The 21467-nt window shown below is 34.7% G+C and overlaps 1 protein-coding gene across 13 annotated transcripts in view; it reads right to left on the minus strand.

The window, feature by feature from the left end:
* Positions 1–21467, minus strand: part of NBEA (neurobeachin) — a 629692-nt gene that overhangs the window by 267497 nt on the left and 340728 nt on the right. For all 13 annotated transcript variants that reach the window (XM_039873014.1, XM_039873019.1, XM_039873011.1 and 10 more), the window contains 2 exons: positions 17745–17853; positions 14248–14414 (listed from right to left, as the gene is read on the minus strand). In XM_039873014.1, the coding sequence (XP_039728948.1) occupies positions 14248–14414; positions 17745–17853 (276 nt within the window). The remainder of the gene's footprint in view (positions 1–14247; positions 14415–17744; positions 17854–21467) is intronic.

Genomic DNA, 21467 nt, shown 5'->3' on the forward strand with positions numbered 1-21467 from the left:
AATAGGAGAAAGATGGACCTTTGTGTTTAAGACAGAATGAGAAATAGGATTTAGGGCTTAAAAACCTTGTATCTTGGCATTTCGGGGCTGCTCCTTTGCAAGGACAGCCGCCGGCTAATAAACTGTCTCCTGGTTAAGAGCACTCAAGTTGGGTCTGGTTATTCTGGACACAACAGGTATATGCATGTTTTAATTAGCAGCCTAAAGGACTGAGGGACTCTATTAAATCTCATTTTAAATCCAGGCACTTGCTGCAAATGGTCAAAATTTTAAACTTTATGCCATTTTAAGTCAGAAGAAGTTTCATTAATGTGGCTATCCGAAACACTAATTTTTACTTTAAAATTAGTGACATACATGGTTGTATTTAATATTTATGAGCTTTATTATTTTGTTTCTGCTTACTGATTTTCTTCATTATCATTTGTATGTTTATGTAATCCTAATTTTATGTTTGTAAGCACTTTTATAGTGTCCTACTTTGGACTTACTAAAATAAACATACTAATTAAAAAAATCTATATATTTTAGGGGGAAAAAACAGCAGAAATGATGGTGGCATTCGACTGGGTCACAGGATTCAGCTTGATCACATTTACATGCATATAACAGACATTACTGTCCTGACCCATATAATCACTACTGGTCTATATCACCCAGTTCTTTCAAATCATTGTCTTACTATGTGATCTGCATGAGAATTCTAACAGGAAAAATGATATGACAGGCTCGTAGAGTTCCATCACCCTGGAACATTTCCTATCCTCTATTCATGTGGACCCGCGTTACATATTTTTTCGGAAAGATGACCTATGAGACTCCTTTAAGGTTCCTGCTGAATCCAGCAATACGACCTTCTTCCTCTCCCCATCTGGGATCCTCAACCAGCCTTGCAGGCTGTTCCTTTTGTTTACTGAAGATTAGAAGATGCCGACAATCTTCCTTTCCATCCAAAATACTGAAATTATCTTGGGTGATGCAACATAAGAGCCACCTGCAAAAGTTCATGCTTTGATTTTCTTACTTCCTCATTACTATAACTTTAACTCAACTCCACTTATTCACTTTCACGACCACATTCTGAATCTGTCCATCTTATATTGGTATATTTCTTAAATTCAAACATCCAACTTTGAGTTCACCGACTCTTGTTTTCTTGACTCCATTATTTTCTGCCTATCGGTCCCCTTCTTTCTCTACTTCCCTTCTTTAACTAGCTTAGATTAAGTACACACTCTATCACTTCAACCACTTTGTTTTATCTTAATATTCTTGCTCTTTTACAGTGGTGAATCTAACCAGTAAAAAACAACCCTGGAAGAATCCATATTCTAACTATTTTCAGTTCTTGGAAGAAGAGAGCATATATCCTAGATGAACTGCTGGCAGGACCTGTTGAGGGATGATTTGCACATGTGTGTTGTAAGGGGAGAGGAAGGGGTGAAAGAAAGAAGTAAATCAAGGATTTTATAGATGCCTTTTTCCTGGGAGAACAGGAGACATGGAATTTGTTGGAGATGGGAAAAATATGCTTTGGCCATGTCTGAAAAGGTTATCACATGCATAAATAGTGACCTAATGACACCATGGAGCTCTATTTTCAACTTCTTGGTGGACATATCCACTACAATATGACACAAGCAAGGCAAACTCAACAATCACCTTACTATCTGCACCAGTTTCTTCAGTGTCTTTCAGTTCTAAGAATGGCACCAACATTCACCCAGTGAATCATGGCAGCATCTTGGGTAACATCCTTGGTTCTTTCCTACCTATTTAATCATTAAGTCATAATGATTCTACCTACCTTTAAATTTATGTCTTCTATTAGTGCAGTGGGAATTAGCAATCTCATTTAGTTAGAACATAATTAGTTGAATGTTGAAGGTTCAAATACCCAAGGAAAAACAAAGTCTGTTACGTTGTTATAGAACCTTTCGATCAGACAGATGTATTAGGATAGATATAGAAAGATCTGGGCCAAAGAATTTAAATGGATTGGAAAAGTAAGCAAAATCCAAAATCCCTCCTCCACTCTATGCCAACCCCTCCAAAAAAGCAGGATTTTTAACCTAGACCTGAGGTTACCATTATCTTCTCAGCAAACGTAAGTATTCCTTTTAAAAAAGTAGCTGAGCTATTCTAGAAGAGATGATGGACACAAAGCCTTGAAGGGTGAAGAGACTGAAGTATCCAGGGTTTGAGTGGTTTATGCCAAGACAAAGAAAATGATGTATAAGAAGAAAGTCCTAAAACTGTTAAGATACATTTACTCCCAATGAAAAGGCAGGAACATATATGGCTGAGCCCTAGGTGTCACAGCTCCTTGCATTAGTATAGAACCTAATGTTTCATTTTGTGCAGAAACAGACCTACGTACAAGCACAAATCAAGCAGGTCCCTAGCGTGCAGGGTGGAATGCGGATCCCAGGGCTTTCCATTAGGAAAATCACTACAGTCCACGCACAGTCCTAGAGTCCCTACTAATAACTGAGATTGAATTTTCCAACAGTTCCATGGAGGGGATCTTAGAGCAAGTTAATGTAGATTTAAATAAGCACCCAAGTACTGTGGTTGCATTTCATACCCATTATAGAAGGCAATAGTGACCGTTTTAAGATAAGGGAATCAGAAGTGGAGCCAGGAAGTGAAAGTTAATAATTATTTAAGAATATTCCAAATTCAGAATTTATTTCAGAAGCATCAATTTTCACTTCACTTGATGATTTAGTGTTTATTTCATGTTACTTTATCATTTTAACTTCATATTCTTGATTCAGTGTGTATGAAAACTCGTGTTTTGAAAATGTAGACTATCAGGCTAAAATCCAGTAAATATGTCATCTCATTTGAACCTGTTATGTTCGTTTACACAGCTTTTTTTGAAGCTACTACATAGAGTTATATGAACTTCACGGCCATTAAACAAATACAGACGATGATGTAAATATATTTAATTTCTAAGAAACTTTTTTCCTTTTTTTTGGTCATTGTAATCCTCACAGTGTTACTGAGATAACAACTAGTATACTAGACTGGTTGGTCTAACCTTGTACCTATCAATATATTTGGCAATACAGCTTGTAATACTGCAGTCACTGAGTGTAGAGCACATTCTTAATTTAAATCTTGATACTTTAAACTAGCGGTCCCCAACTTTTCTGGCACCAGGGACCGGTGCACCTATGAGAATCTAATGCCTGATGATCTGAGGTGGAGCTGAGGCGGGGATGCTGGCGCTGGGGAGCGGCTGCACATACAGATGAAGCTTCACTCACTCACCTCCTGCTGTGCAGTCCGGTTCCTAACAGGCCATAGACCAGTACTGATCCACGGCCCAGGGGTTGGAGATCCCTGCTTTAAGCTACTTGAAATTGCTGGAAAAGAGTTATTTTTTCCCCCTCTGAATACTTCCTAATCTTTACTGGAGAATAGTACATTAGTACATTTACTTTATTATTTTTAAAAAGTATTTAACTTTTTAAAATACATGTGGTGAAAATTAATTTACTTACAAGTATTATTTGTAGGGAAATCCAATTTATGTTTTTTAGATTTTTGTGACCAATATATTTGTGGTGGCATGGAAAAAAACTGAGATAATCTGAGTTATAATTTACTTAATTTTAAAACAGTAAATAAATATTTGCAATTCTCTACATTAAAAATGTAATATAGTTTGATAAATATTAGTATTTACAAATGAAGAGCCGTGTATAAAGAATTTTTTAAGTTTTTAAATATTTATCAATTTATATAGAGTAAAATTCACTTTTTGGTGTACAGCTCTATAAATCTTGACAAAAGCACTGAGTTGTGAAAAATCTACCACAATCAAGATACAGAACACCTCACTCACCCCCAAAAGCTAGCTCATGTTGCCCCTCTCTAGTCAAATCCTCCCTCCTCTGTTAACCCCTGGAAGCCACTGATCTGTTTTATTTGCCTAAGGTTTTGCTTCTTCTATAACGGCATCTAAGCAGAATTAAGCAGTATGTGTTCTTTTGGCCTGGCTTCTCTTACTTAGCAGAATGCACCAGAGACCGATGCAGGCTGGGCAGGCGTCTCAGTGCGTCCCTTCTCACGGTTGAGCAGTACTCCACTGCGTGGTCGTGCCACAGTGTTTTAACCAGTCACCAGCTGAAGAACACTGGGCTGTTTTCAATTTTTAGCAATTATTGATAGAGCTGCTATAAACATTGATGTATAAGTTTTCGTGTGAATGTAAGTTTTCATTTCTCTCGGTGTAAGTACTTAGGAGGATTGCTGTGTCATGTGGTAAGTACATGTTTAACTGTATAAGAAATGGCCAAACTGCTTTCCAGAGACTGTACCATTTTGTATGTTCTGCAGCAACGTGTATGAGAGTTCCAGGTACTTCACATCTTCGTCAGCTCTTGAATTGTCAGGCTTTTGTTTTGTTTTAATTTTACCCATTCTAATAGATGAATGATTGCTGTTTTAATTTGAATTTCCTTAATAGTTAAGGATTTTAAATATCTTTCCATGTGCTTATTTGCCATCTGTATATTGCCTGTGGTGAAGCATTTGTTTCGATCTTTTGCTTACTTTTATACTGCAATGTTTGTTTTCTTAAGTTTTGAAAGTGCTTTACACACACACACACACACACACACACACATAATTGTAAGTCTTTGTTTAGTTTTATATTCATGTAAGTAGGTAAATATATGTACATACACATACTTATACTTGCAGACCTTTATACTTACATGTCCTTTGGAAGATATGTAATCTGCGAACATTTTTTCTGAGTCTGTGCTTTTCCCAGTCTGAGAAAACGTGGCATTCTCTTAAGTCTTCTTTCACACACAGAAAAAGTTTTTAATTTGATAAAATCCACTGCAGACTGAATGTTTATGTTCTCCCAAAATTCATATGTTGAAACCTCATCCCCAATGCCCTAGTGTCTGGAAGTGGGGCCTTTAGGGAGCGTTTAGGTCATAAGGGTGGAGTCCTCGTGAATGGGATTAGTGCCCTTATAAAAGGGACCCAGAGAAACTCTTTGACTCTCACCTTATGTAGATACAGTGAGAAGACAGCCCTCTATGAGCCAGGAAGTGGGCTCTCACCAGACACTGAATATGTCACTGCATTGATCTCAGACTTCCCAGCATCTGGAACTGTGAGAAATGAATTTCTACTCTTTATAAGTCACCCCATCTATGGTATTTTTGTTATAGTGGCCTGGACGAACCAAGATAAAGTTCACTGTGGATTTCTTTTTTCTTTTATCTATCAGGCTTTTGTTGCTGTATCTAATAACTCTTTGTCCAATTCAAGTAAGGTCACAAAGATTTTCTCTTGTGTTTTCTTCTGGAAATTTTAAAGTTTCATATTGTATATTTCTATGATCCATTAAGTTAAATTTTGAGTCATAGGTCAGGGGCCAATTTTTGCATATGAATGTTCAATTGTTCCAGCAATATTTGTTGAAAAGACTACTATTTTCCATTAACTTGCCACTGCATTTTTATGAGAAAAAAAAACAAAACAATAGAAAACAGCTTTTACTTCATTTGTAATTTCCAAGTTTCTCAATGTTCCTTTCCCCCTTCTGCCTAAAAAGCACTTCTTTGAGAATATATCTGCTAGTGAGGCATTCTCTTAATTTTCCAACATTTAAAAACATTTTTAATTTGCTTTCATTTCAGGGGAATATTTTTGTTAAATATAGAATTTTTGGTTGACAATTCTTTTGCTGGCCACCATGATTTCTGATGAGAAAGCTATAATTATTTAAGCTGTTCCTTTATGTGGAATGTATTTTCTTTTACCTCTGGCTTCTGTCAAAGTTTATTTCTTGTAAGTAGTACTGCAGTGAACATAGTGTGGTGCATACATCTTTTCAAATTAGTGTTTTAGATTTCTTTGGATAATGGATGAAAAAGGTGAAGGAATTCCTTTGGTAGTTGCAAAACAATCATGGGGATGTAAAGTATAGCATAGAAAATATACTCAATATCATTGTAATAACTATGTGTAGTGGCTGGTGGGTACTAGATATATTAAGGGGATCACTTCATAAATTATATAAATGTCTAACTACTATGTGGTACATCTGAAACCAATATAAAATAATACTGATTGTCAACTGTAATTGAAAAAAAATAAAATCTGGAGGAAAAAATATCGTTTTTCTGTATCTTTGGTTTTTAGAAGATTAGTTTTTACTGAGTTTATCCTGTTTTGGGTCTCCAATTTTCTTGAGTCACTGACTTGACATCTTTCACCAAATGTGATGTTTTTAGCCAATTTTTTCTTTAAATAAATTTTCTGTACCAATCTCTCCTCTTTTTTTGTGGGGCTTTGCTGATGTAAATTTTAGACTTTTGATGTTGTCCTGTAGGTGTCTGGGGCTCTTTTTATTCGCCCCTCCCCCCAAATCTGTTTTCCTGTTCTTCAGTTGTATAATTTTGGTTGATCAAGCTTCAGTTCATTCACTGTTTCCTCTGTCATATTCATTCTGTTGCTAAGCTCACTGTTGATTTTTTAAATTTCAGATATTACATTTTTCGTTTTCATTTGTTTCCTTTTTACACTTTCTATTTCTCTGCTGAGATCTTCTAATATTCCATTCATTTAAAAAATGTTTACCTTTACTTCATAGAAGATGGTTATAATAGCTGTTTTTAAATCTTTATCTGACAGTTCCATCATCTGGGTCATTTTGGGATTGGTATCTGCTAATTAAGAAGTGGTTAAGATTTTTCTGATTCTTTAAATATTAAGTAATTTTGGATTGTTTATTGGATATTTAAATATTATATTGTGAGACCCTGAATCCTGTTAATGTCCTTTGGAGGATGTTTACTGATTTTTCTTTCAGCAGTTAACCAACCTGTTAAGTTCAGAATTGCAAATTCAAACTTGCCTTCTGTGGGCAGGGTTTCAATACTCATTCAACTCAAGTTTTGGACATATCAACTTTAAAAATATTCTCTAAAGCCTTGGATTTTTTTAGTCTTAATTTTGTTTGAGGAGTACTTTTTGTTTCATTACTCTACTTGATAACTTTTATAGTTAATACAATAATTAGTAATCAATTTCATCCCTGGAATGATGGGCTTTAAGGTTAGATACACCTAGATTCAAATCCTTTCCCTACTATTTAGCTATGTAATGCTGGGCAAGCTATTCAACTTGTCTGAGTCTCACATTTCTCATCTGCAAAATGGGAAAAATGATACCTCTCTCACAGTGTTGTTAGAACAAAAATAAGACATCAGATGTGAGGAATCAGCAGAGTTACTGCCAGTACATAGCTACATAGCCGCCCTCAATAAATGTGAATTACTACCAACATCTTATCAGAAAACAAAATCTCGGTAGTAATGCGTATATTAAAATGCACACTAAAAAGTGGGGGTACACACACGCGTGTGTATATTACTTTACTCAGGGCCTATCATAATCTCTCGATTTTAATTTAGGTTGCCATAACTTATATAGTTTTTTTCTTTTTGATTTTTCCGGTTTTATTTAGATATAATTGACATATAACACTGTATAAGTTTAAGGCATACAGTATAATGATTTAACCTACGTATTTTATAAAGTGATTACCATAGTAAGTTTAGTTAACATCCATCATCTCATATAGACACAAAAAAAAGATAAAGAAAAAAATTTTTTTTTGCCCCTTATGGTGAGAACTCTTAGGATCTATCAACTCTTCTAACTTTCAGTTACCTACAGTCACTGTGCTGTACAGTACATCCCTGGCACTTATTCATCTCACGACTGGAAGTTTGTGCTTTTTGACCTCCTTCATCCAATTCTCTCTCCCTTCCACTCACCCATAACCCCTGGCAACCAGAAATCTGATCTCTTTTTCTGTGAGTTTTTCTTTTTTTTTTTTTTTTTTCCATACATAAGTGTATAGTATTTATAACCATATAGAGACTGTATAGTATTTGTCTTTTTCTGTCCGACTTATTTCATTTAGTACATATAATGTTAGATCCATTCATGGTGTAAAAGGCAGGATTTCTGTGATTTTTTAATGTACGAATGAATAATATTCCACTGTGAGTGAATGTGAGTGAATGTGTGTGTGTGTGTGTGTGTGTGTGTGTGTGTACACACAACTTCTTTATTCTTTCATCCACTGAGGGACACTTAGGTTGTTTACACGTCTTGGTCTCTTATAAATAATACTCTCTGAACATGGGGGTGCAGATATCTCTTTGATATGTTTTTCTTTCCTTTGGAAATATATCCAGAAGTGGGATTTGCTGGATCATATGGTTGTTATATTTTTAACTTTTTGAGGAACTTCCATACTGTTTTCCATAGTGGCTGTACCGATTTACATTCCCACCAACACTGCATGAGGGTTCCCTTTTCTCTACGTCTTCATTAGTATTTGTTATCTCTCGTCTTTTTGATGATAACTATTTTAACAGGTGTGAGTTGATGTCTCATTGTGGTTTTAATTTACATTTCCCTAACAATTAGTGATGCTGAGCACCTTTTCGTGTACCTATTGGTCATCTGTATGTCTTCTTTGGAAAAATGTCTATTCAGGTCATTTGCCCATTTTTAAATGTGGTTCAAGTAGTTTAAAAAGTAGAAATCCGATCTCAAAAGATAAAATAAATAAAGAAAAACTGTTTGTACATACCAAGTATTACTTAACAGCATTAACTCTTGAACATGCATTTTAACGGGGCTTTCAAATTCTAGTTTTTCCTCAAGGCTGAAATAAAGACCAATAACATTAATTCAAAAGCTAAATTATGTTTGATCCAGCAGCATCGCTGAGTCAAAAAATAAAAGTAGTAAAACAAGTAGAAATTATAGAAATGAAATTCCTCAGATTTAACATATATTTGAGAAGAAGATTGTAAATATGCATGATGTGTTATTCATTCTCCCCATTTAGGAAGCTACAAGTCTACTGAAAGAGACCGGCACATTCGCATAGCTATAAAACATTAAGTGATGTATCACAGGTAACAGCGATGCAGATAAGAACAACAAAGTATGAGGGGGCAAATTTGGGGAAGAGAGAACAAGCCAAGGAATGCTATGGAAAGGGTGACATTTGAACTTGGCTATAGACAGAGTGACCATATTTCTCGATTTCTTCCAGTATGTGTCTTCATAAAGCAACCAGACCAATCTTAAACATGAACCAGATTATGTTACTCTTTTGCTCAAAACCCTTCACTACTTTTCATGCCACTTAGGATAAAGTCATAAATACTTAACATGATCTACAAGACTTTAAATCATCTGGCTCATATGCTACTCTCCAGCCTTATCTCAAGCCACTATCCCTACTGCTCAGGAAAGCTGTAGACATACTAGCCTCCTGTCTATTTACTTTGTTATTTCTAAGCTCTGAGTCTTTGTAATATTTCTCTCCTGAATGTCTTACACACCAACCTTTGCTGGCAATCTCTTGCTCATCACTTCGGTTCTTAGCTTAAACACAGCTTGTTCAAAGAAGACTCCCCGACTTCCTACCCTAAATGAAGACCCTCTGTTATACAATGTCTTTCAGAGGACCCTATATTTTCCCCTAGTATTTGCCAAAGTTTGTATTTATATCATTTATTCCAACATATCAGTCTCTTCTACTAGACTATGACTATGTGACACAGAGAGCAAATCTGTTTTGCTCATCACTATGCTACCGCAAATAGAAGCTCAAGAGTTATCTGTTTATTAAATGAATAAAATCGACAAATTTTAAGTATACATTACAAGTTGGAGGGTGACTAAGTGGTATGGGAAATTACTTTAAAAAGGTTCTTTGGAAGGAGAAGAACAAAGCTGGAGGACTAATGCTACCAACGTCCAGAATTACCATAAAGCTAAAGTAAGCAAAACAGCGCGGTACTGGCAAAAGAATAGAAATAGGTCAATGGAACAGAGTAAGGAGCCCAGAAAGAGACCTCCATAAATATAGGCAACTGACAAAGGAGCTAAGGCAAGTCAGCCTTTTCAAAAAACAAAACAAAACAACAACAACAAAAAACAGTGCTATAGTGCTGAAAGAACCAATAAACACATAAATAAATCTAGACAGAGATCTTACACCCTTTATAAAAATTAACACAAAATGGATCACAGACCCAAATGTAAAATGCAGAACTATACAAATCTTCGAGGATAACACAGGAGAAAATGACTTGGGCATGGTGGTGCCTTTTTAGATACAACAACAAACATACTATCCATGAAAGAATTAATAGATCAGCTGGACTTCATTAAAATCCAAAACTTCTTTTCTACGAGTGTCAAGAGAATAAAAAGATAAGCCAAAGACTGGGAGAAAAATATTTGCAAAAGACACATCTAATAAAGGAGTGTTATCCAAATACACAAAGAACTCTTAATAAATTCTTAGTAAAAAAATGTACCATTCTGGTGAGTGACATTGATAAAAGGGAAGGGATAACACCTGTGTGTGGGGGGAGGGGTCAGATCTCTATATCTTGCTCTCAATTTAGTTGTAAGCCTAAAACTGCTCTAAAAAATAAAGTCTTAAAAAAAAAAAAAAGGCTCTTAGCAAAGAGCTGACTAACAAAAAAAATAAGGAGCCTAACAAATATGAGACATTTACTATGCATCAAATACTGTGTTAAGTATTTTGCATACAATCTTCCGTGTTACCATTTAAATAACTTAACAAAGTAAGAATTGTTCATTCCATTTCCAGGCGAGTTTGAGCTTTGTTTTCACACAGGAATAAGTATTTTTTTCATTTAATAAAATTATTTCATTTAAAATATAAAACTGTCCCTGACCACAGAATAAGTCATCATTCTATTCTATCATCAGTATCATCCCTGTAAAAAAAAGTATTCATTTATTCAGAAACATTTATTTAGCACCTACTATGCATTAGACATTATTATAGGTGCCACTGTGGACAAAAGAGAAAAAATCTCTTCTATCGTGGAGCTTGTATTTTAGTGAGAAACGAAACAATAAAACTGATAAGTAAAATCTGCTATACTTTAGATAGTAATAAATGTTGAAAAAGGAAAATAAAGCAGAGACCTGCATTATAAAATATTTGGAGGAAGAAGAATTTCAGACAAGGTGGCTAGAAAAGGCCTTTTTGAGAAAGTATCATTTGAATTAAAGGCTGAAGAAAGTGGGAGAGCCAGTAGCCACATGGGTTTTTTTGGAGAAAGCATTCCAAGCAGAGTGATTATGCCCTGCAAGCTTGGAGAACATCAAGAACCCACAGTGACTGGAACAAAAAGAACCAAGGGGAAGCAGGAGGGGACGGGGCACAGAGTTGACGAAGGCCAGGTCACGTGCCTTTAGCCCGGGGCTCACCCCATGGCAGCCCAAGCACCTCCATCTTTCGCACGCTGTCCCCACTGCTTGAAATGCTCAGACAGGTCTTTGCTCAAGTGGTTCCTCGCCAGAGTGGCCTTCTCTGCCTATTCTATCAAAAATAGCACGCTTCTTTGTCCTTGTAGGTCACCGTTTTGTTTGTTTGTTTCCTCTCAGTGACGTGCGAAGCCTCTGGAGCGGTGCTGCCCAACAGAACTATGTGCGATGACAAAAATGTTCTGTGCTGTCTAATATGGCAGCACCAGCCACACATGTCTGTTGAGTAGTTAAGTGTGGCTAGTACAACGAAGGTATTGAATTTTTAATTAAATTTAATTTTTACGAATTAAATTTGAATAGCCACATATGACTTGTTACCATCTTGCATATAGCTCTGGCGGTTCACGAGCAGTGGAAAAGGATGTACTTTTTAGTAAGAATCACCCAGGCCGCTGTGCTGAGAAGGGACTCCGGGGGAACAAGGGCAAAAGCAGGAAAACTATGGAAAACGCTGAAGCAACAAGTCAGAAATGACGGTGCCTTGGGTCAGGTGACGTCAAAAGTAATGGTGAGAAGTTGTCACATACTGGATATAATTTATGTCAGAGACAAGAGGACTTGCCAAAGGGCTCAATGTTGAATGTATGAGTGACGAAGGCTAAGAGCAACATTTATGGCCAGGGCATCCGTAAGGCTGGAGTTCCCTTGTCCTGTTAAAAGGGAGGTGACTCATGGATATCCAAGTGTAAGATGCCACGTAGGCAGATGGATATAAAGGTCTGAGGAGAAGGGAGAGATCTGGACTAGAGTTAAGGGTAAGACGAAGAAAAGATGGGGTCCAATGACTGTGGCTTTTTAATTCACCAAATACTAAGGAAGCTTAGAGAGAACACAGCCGCCCGTAAACATTTAAAGTTCAGCAGCAACCTGAGTGTAAACAATAAACTTTTATTTAATTAAAAAAAAAAAAAGATTTAAGGTTCAGTGACCCTCTTAAGGAAAGGAGGATGGTAACACTGTTTTTCAGTGAGTCGGCACTGGGAATTAATGTGCGAGACAGGACAGGCACCTCCTCTGCTGAGGGGTTATGCTGCCAGGCTTTCTGTCAGTCTAAAGAGATATCATACAGAGTGAGCAGAGCAGGAAATGCATTTGATACGTCACCATGAGACTGACACTCTGAAGGTCACTGTCCTTTGGCTGCATTTTAATTACTTAACGAAATAGTAAAACCCAAACACTGTACAGCTTTAGACATTTACGGCAATATCCTGAGTCATACAAGCTAATTTGAATTATTAGCAGTATAATGTTACAGTCCTGACTATATATAACTAAGTAAGTAAATCTCATTCAGATGACACAAAGAGAGAGACGATGTCTACAGCTGGTCAAAATGTTCATATTATTGCTACTCTACATGATGGTTAAATTTTATGTGGCAACGTGCCTAGGCTATGGCCTCAGCTGTTTGGTCAAATATTAGTCTAGATGTTGCTGTGAAACATTCTGCTGATATGATTAACACCAACAATCAACTGACTTTAAGTAAAAGATATTATTCTCAATCATGTGGGTGGGCCTCACCCAATCAGATGAAGGCCTTAACAGAAAAGACTGGGGTTCCCTGGAGAAGGAACCCTGCCTGGGTCTCCAGCCTGCCAGGCAGCCCCACAGATTTCAGACTTGCCAGCCCCCACGATCACGTAGGCCGATCCTTTAAAACACAACATCTCGGTCTGTATCTATTATCACATATAACCTACTGGTCTGTTTCTGTGTTTCTCTGGAGAACCCCGACTGACACACTATGCCTCTATTTGTACAAGCTGTGTAATACTATATACATTTTATGTAACCTCTTAAATCTTCAGTTTCTTCATTGTAATATGGAAAAATTTTCAGTATCGACCTTAATAGAGATGTTTGGAAGGTTAAACAAAATAATTCACGTAAAGTTCTTAGTGTTATACCTGGCACACAATAAATATTTGACAAAGGTTAGATGTCATGGTACTACTGTTATTATAAGAAACAAATACTGACTATTAACTATTTTTAAAGATAATGTATTATAATTTTACTTGTAATTAAAAATAATAAAGTTTTCTTAAATCCACCTGATACTTGAAATCCCAGGACAGTTGGTCGAATACTACCCTGGTCATATTCAAATGTTCTTCCCCAACTAACAGAATCACTTCTACCAGAATTCTTCTGAGTAGTGTCCTGTCCACATGAACCAACCCCTAAACTCTGCCAAAGACTTAATAAAAACATTTAACGAGATCAAATAAAATGAAGATGTAAAAATAAATAACATTAGCAATCTAAATATAGCGACATCCTCCATTGCTAGCCATTTTCCTAGAAAACTTCATTGTGCCGAGGGCAAAAAATTATAACCAGCAAACTGTAGAAAGGAGAACATCTGTAATTTCTAAATAACCAATTCTGATTTTAATTGAACTGTATATAATATCATAAATGCCCTAAACTGAGATGAAACTTTTCCTAAGAAAGACTGAATAGAAAAATATGGAAGAAAAAAAAATTAATGTATTACCTATTCTAGTAAATGCTTATATTATTACTGATAATTAAGAAAACTAGGAATGATATAAATTTAATAAGTAAGAAGATTTGACTTTCTAGATTAAAATAGTTGCCTAAATAAATTTTATTATGTTACATGGAAGTACAAATTAGAAATAACTTCCACTGGAGCTACTTTTAAAAGTTTATATTGTCTCCTAAATCATTCTAAAGAGGCATTCCTAAAGACACCAGGAAATAATTCTAGTAATTTTTTATACTTTAAATCACATTTTCTAAATAATTAAAAAATGTGCAGTCCTTTTTTAAATTTTAACACTTATAATTAACCTATGAGTTATTATTTACTTGTAATTTGTTATAACTCACCTATGAGAAACTGCGCCCCAAGCCCCATGCTTATTCGTGAGAATATTAAGGATCTTCTGTTTCAGCTGATTTGCTGTGACGTGATCTCGATGTTTAGCAGCACTAATAAGGTGGTCGCACATCTTTTCCTCCTCTCTTCTATCAGCAGCATACTGGGCACACTGCGACTACAAAGGAATATAAACAATGCGTAACGATTGATGTACAACTTCCGCTATGCATAAGGAATGATATCTAACCTTAGCTTAAATGATAATTCAATTTCAAAGCTCAGATAATGTAATCTTTTGAAAGCTTATTCTCAAGAATACATATAGTCGCCTTTCAAATTTGTAAAAATGTGTTCTATGTATTTATACATAAAGTCTACATAAAATAATTTGGATAATGTTATATAAAGTAATTAATAGCTTTTAAGGTTTCTTCCGATTCTTAAATTCTGATTTTAATATATTCCCAAAACAATCATTTTAGAAACAAAATCAGCTTATTAAAAATGTAAATAGAGCTTTAACCAATATAGTATATATCTCACTTAAAATAAGAGTTATAGTTCTGATAAAAAAACTCGCAATTTAAAGTTTTCTATTTCATAGATGTCAAAATTGTGTAGAAGAAAAAGCAATGGTTTAGGTAACCAGACCTGGATTTTATTTCGCACTTTATGAAAATTATTTTTTTACCACTGTACTCAGTATTATATTTATAAAATGAGGCGACAAGACATGGTTTTCTCTATAATCTTTCCCAACTCTAGAATTTAATGTGTCCCAAGGTTCTCAGGATAAGTACTATCTTATCCTTATCTTTTCTAATAATCAGCTGTCCTGTCAGCTCTGTTTTCACGCTAGCTGGTGTTAGTAACACAGCTAATCAATCTCATTGTGTAACGAAAGGTTCAATATGAACATGAAGCTCACCATTTCTTTAACTGTATTTGACTTTGTTTGTATAATAATTTTTGTATCGGTTGGATTGACTATAAATTTTAATATTACCAAGTATGTAACATGAGTAATATAAATAGGAAGGAAAAAAAAATTCACACATCTAAAAAAAATATATATAACTTGCTCACATTCATCATTACTATGTAAAACTGTTTCATAGAAGTATCTGAACACAGCGCTCAGTCTAACTACTGACAGAGGGCACGACCACAACTCACCTCTTTCAGAGAAATAACCTACAGTAATCTCAGAAGGATTAATTCATTTTCCAATTTATCTTTTTGTACAGGGAATCACCAATTAGTACAATGATCTGCTTCCATAATGAGGTTAATATTTCATTAGCTCATTGGAGAGTAAAATTAAATTTTCATTTTTCTTCCTTAACAATTACAGTGGTTAACTAAAAAAAATCTTAACTGTGAAGTATCCATCTCAAATTAAATACACTTTTCTTTCTTAATTATAAGCTTATATAAGAGATAGAGAAAATTCTCAAAAAGTCTTAGTAAAATGTCACGACTTTTATAAAATCTTCTATAATTGAAAAATGGTAAGTGTTTGGTGAACTACACACACATACACACACACACACACACATCATTTATTAATATAGCTCTAACCTAAAAAGAACACACTCAAACATCTGGGTTAAAAAAATGTACATTCATTAAATAACAATGATAATACTCTCAAAATAGATTTATATTATATACATTTAATGTATATGTAACCTAAAAATCACTGAATCTTCACGTCTCCCTTCATAGCTTTTTATCACCGTTGGCCACGCAGCCTCAATAGGAGTAATCTCATCCCCAAGGGGGTGAAAATTGGTGTTGGGGATATGTGAAAAAAATCTTACTCTTTTTACATATGAAGTACAGATGTACATACAGTACACAGACAGAAAGATATGCAGCATGTTGGTGGTAATAAAATTTCACTGGGGAACAGTTAGGACAAAAAGATTTTTTAGGGGGACAATAATGAAAAGGAGATTAAAAGCTGCCATTAGCTTGATATCACCTTGCTTAAAAAAGCTGGTCACTAATATCTAGCTACTTAAAAACTTATTTTAAATGTTTTTGCACGACAAATATTGATCTGCTTATATCCCATAAAATATCTTGATTTTTTTAGTAGAAATATGATTGAGTCAGAAGTGGTCCTGCAGAGAATTCACTTATTATTCTAACTCTTAATTTTCATAAAGTGTGAAGTCAAAAATTAATTGAATAGTCTTCTTTTGTTTAGAGTTCTGACACATCTTAAACCTAAACATATTCTTCAAAGAACATATAATTCAATCTTGTCATCCAGATACCCTGATAAATATCCAAATGTTACTTATTGTTGAGGTGACATGAAAAGTCGCTTTGACAAACACTTAATTGTCAATGTACTTTAGTCAAAGTTTAAAATATTTGGTATCCTTTGCAAAATAAGATTGTTGCAATCCCACATGACATCTGTGCACTGTCTCATCTGACAAATGAAGGAGAGGTTACTGGTACTGAAGCGCCAAAGGCTATTTCTCAGTCTCACGCTTTTCAGCAGCTAGGTCAGAGATCACTGGACCCAGGACATCAACTTGCATAACCAAGAGAGCTGGTTTACTGAGATAAAAACCTCATCAAAACTGAAATCTTGTGCTCTGATTTCCAGCCACACCACACTTGTTCGCATGTTGCATCAGGAGAATAAATTGATGAGTTATTTATTATTTTCAAGGCCAGGGACAGTCCAACTTAAGCCAAACACCAGATTACCTAAATATTTATGAAACCAATTTTGTTTGAACAGAAGTAATTGTTATATTTAAAACATTAAAATCGGGATATTTGTTGAATTGAGGCAATACAAATGATGGCAAAAAAATCACTAAAAATATAAATGCTAGAAATATAAAAATAATATTTTAAATTAAAATACAATTACTATGGAATGTATTGTACTCCAACATCCTTTAGTTTTTGCACATAAAATAGAATGACAGTTAATTTGTTCTTTATTCAAGGTACTTATGAGGATTTTTAAACTATTATACTTCTGTCTATACATACAGAGCTACGTACATATCATGGAATAGCAATGCTTCAATTGTCAATAAAATGTCAATTACAAAAAAAAAAATGAAATACGAACTAACATCACCTATGGCCACTCTAAAGAAGGCTACATTAATAAATAATAAATTATTGAATGTTTGGTGAAACTGACTTCATATAACTACTTGTTATATCCATCTCTAATGGTCTGTATATTCTGCTAACTTAAAAATTATTAAAGTAATTGCATCGTAAAATTTTATTTGATTTTAAGAGTAAATTAGAAGAACTTCAGTCTACCAAGTGGTTAGTCACTGGCATATTGTAAATGAGGTGAAAATAAACTAGTGCTGTGTTTGACACTTACTGAAGAACTGAAATGCCTGCCCTTGTTGAAATTTTCCTCTTACAAAAACTCTTCTTACTGTAAAGTCACCATTGGTGACGGTGGGCTTATAACGGAAAAGCAGACTCTCATCTGCTCCCAAAAGCTTACCTCAAACTCTGCATGTTTATGTACGTCTTCAGCTCTCTGTCTGTTCAAAATAAACTCAGCTTCATTTGCAACACGAACTATGTGGTCCTTCATAGCATGGCACAGTAATCTGAAAATAAAAAATACCTTTGGAATTATTATTCTTGATAGCTTTGGTAGATCCAACTTTTTCAATAATTAAACTTCAGTATTACAAATATTAATTATGAATAAATTTCAGACGAAACTACATTATATAATTAATATAGTTGAAATTATAATTTGGTGATATTTGAAATATAGAAATATGACATAAAACTGGTACAGCAATGCCTGTTAAATACAGTGTGTCTTGTGAACAAATCATTCACTTAATAAAACTTAATGAGATAAAAATAGAGGATTTCTGATAGAGTGATTTAAAATGGTTCAAACAATTCATTACCTTGGAAATAAATTTTCACACAAAGGCTAGGTGACGTTATATTAGGAAATCTATAGACTGGATTCCTACTTTAGTGAACACAGATGACAGGACTAAATACCATTTAAAATTCATTTAAATGCTAAGATTCTAAATTCTAAGATGGAGCTACAGTGAAATTTAAAAATGTAAACATGGGGCAAATTTTTTTAAACAATATTTTCACCACTTTCCTGTACTAGTATATTATTCAGTCTTTTCTCTACCTAGCTTTCCTAACTTAGCAATATATCTTAGAGACCCTTCCATGCCTACATAGCGAGCTTCTTCGCCTTCTACAGCACAGGCAGAGGGTACTTCCAAAGATGGTTGCAGTAATGCCCTCACCCCACGTGCCCTTTGCGGTGCGATTTTGTCAAAGGGAAGTCTTTTTACACTTCTCTTAGGGCCAGATGACTTCCAGTGACCAACAGAATACAACAGAAGTGATGCTATGTAACTTCTGAGGTCAGGGTATACAATGCCTTGCAGCTCTTGCCCTCCTTTCATGGAGCTCTCCTAGAATTCGCTGCAATGCTAAGAGAAGCTCGTAGCATGTAGAGAGCCTCAGAGAGAGCAGAGGAGCTCAGCCTTCCAGGCCTAGAGGATCCCCAGCCCAAAGCCAGCCTCCCGGGTAGCTGCGGCCCCAGACAATTCTCCACGGTACTAAAGAACTGCTTGGCTGAGCCCAGTCAATGAGATTCGTGAAAGGTTAAAAAAAATATGGCTGTTGGTTTAAGCCACATGATGATGATGATGATGATGATGATGATGATGATGATGATGATGATAAAAACTATAATCAAACCATTTTTTGAGAGCTAGGTAATAACACAATACTTAATATGCTCAAGAATCTTCAGATATATACATCATTATTTTCATTTTTAAACATAAAAAAATACAGCTCGGAAAAATTAAGTTCCTTGCTCCAGATCATAAGTTTTAAAAGAAATTTTGTAATTTTATATTTTGCACTGCAACTTCATTAACCGACAATATTTTTTAAAGTAAACCTTTTAATTGTGTTTACTTCTGTTATCCTCCAGTGGACATTCTAACACCAATTCTTTTCATTTGGTCAGCTGAAAACAATTAAGTCCTTTTCACGTCAATTACAATACATTCTTTTGTAATAAACAATTACTGTGTTAAAAAAAAAAACAAAGGATATTTGAAATTTAACTTTAAGTCCTTCTGGGGTTTTCTGAAAGGGCAAAATTATGAAGTAATTTCAATTCCTTTACCTACATCTTTTAAAAATTTAGTTCTAATATTCGTATTATCTAATTTTTCTCTCCCTAGATTTTAAACGACTGCTATTTTCAAGTTTGCTATTCTTTCTTTTCATTGCTTACTGTTGAAATGAATCATTTTTTTTTTCTTGCTCAAGTTGTCATAAATTTCAGTCAGAATGGGGCAGGTTTAAGTTTGTCTTAACGTTTGTATACATATATATTAACCACTCTGGTACATTGTTTATCATTCTCCTGCTTCTTTAACATGTTTTAAAATCTTATTTCTGTATATAAGCCACAACATGTTCAGATTTGCTTCTTTATGAGTTTTAGAAATAAAACTAGAGGTGTTCTGTGATCTTTTCAGAATAAGAAAAGTTTGCTGAGAATATTTATTTTAAAATCGTGAGTTACATTTCATTTGCTGTGTCTGAACCTACTGACATGAACATGAGGATTTTTACCTGTAATATAATACATGAATGACATTTTTAGGAATTCTGACATGATGAACAACTTCTATGTCCCTGGGATAACTTTCCCTTATCTCCTTCCTCCAAACTCAACCCTCTACAGACACAGCATATTTTTTCACATGGCAGGACCAGACTGCGTTTCTACTTAACTAGGATTTCCATATCTGCATTCATGATGGAGACTTGTCTGTGACTCCCTCTCTCCCACGCATCTTGTTTGCTTTCATAGTCAAGATTATAGAGGCCTAAAGAATGAGTCAAGATCATTCTCTCTGTTCTCCAGAAGTTAGTAGTATAAGATTGAAATGTTCTACTCGAACATTTGGTATCTATACCTGTAAGCCATTTCTATAGAAAGAATATTTACTGATTAATTTTTTTCATACTTAAAGTACTATTTAGGATTATGTTTTTTCTTAGTTTTGGAAAGTTATGTATTTTCTAGAAATATTCCTGCTTCATTTAAATTTTTAGTTTTAATGGTAAAACATTTTATCCGTAATTATATTCCCTTTTTATCCCTTATATTAATTGTGTCTTTCTATTTGGTTCTTGATCTTGGGAGAATTTGCCTATATTATTATTGCTTTTTTAAGGAACAAAGTTTTGCCTTTATTAATCCTATTGTATCTTATTTTTCATTACCTATTTTTTAATTTTCTTTTGGTTGTGCTTTCGGTGTCATATCAAAAAAATTGTCTAATCCAAGGCTATGTATACTTGAACCTATGTTTCCTTCTAAGGGTTTTATAATTTTAGCTTTTACATGTAGGTCTTAGGTACATTTTGAGTTAATGTTTGTATGTGGTGTGAGGCTGGGGTCCAGATTCATGCTTTTCCATATAGATATCTAGTTGTTCTAGTATCATTTGTTGAAAAGACTGTCCTTTTCCCCATTAAATTGTTTTTGGCTTCATTAAAATTAATTGACCATAAATGTATGGATTTATTTCTAGACTGTTTGCTGTCTGTTGAGTGACTTTTTTGAACTAATTTTGTTAAGTCCGTATTCCTTTTCATGGGTGGCCAATGATGCCTTTGCTCCATTACCTAGAGTTAGCTAATGGCTAGACAGAGATTTCCTTAAATACCTAGATCTAAAAAAAGTTCCCACACTTTCCCAGGAAGCTGTATGTGTGTATATGGACGGCCCTTCAACTCTCAGCCATTCCCATTCTAAAACAGATAGAGCCGTTATGGACGTAGGAAAGACGTCAGGAGACAAAACAAAGTGTTCTATTTCCAATGGAATAGATCTCAGCAAGGCAAGTCCGGATGTTCTAGGAAGTATCTAATTTTTTGAGTTTGTTATAATTTAAATTGCTTGCCTTTGACCTCAGACTCTGAGGTCCTACATTTTAAATATAAATAACTTCTGTAATTTGATGAAAGAAAAAAATCAATAGAAAGAGCATAATGAGAGGTCAGATGAATTAGTCTTCCATCGTCAATAGATGAAGGAGGGGACAAAAGGCAGAATTAGTTTGTATTTAAGATATGCCTTTTAATAGCATTAAGAACTTGGACGAAAAATTTTCTGTGTCTTGTTTCAGATATAAACTGGAGG

The sequence above is a fragment of the Pteropus medius genome, unplaced genomic scaffold, assembly GCF_902729225.1.
Source record: "Pteropus medius unplaced genomic scaffold, Ma_sr-lr_union100, whole genome shotgun sequence".
Classification (NCBI taxonomy): domain Eukaryota; kingdom Metazoa; phylum Chordata; class Mammalia; order Chiroptera; family Pteropodidae; genus Pteropus; species Pteropus medius.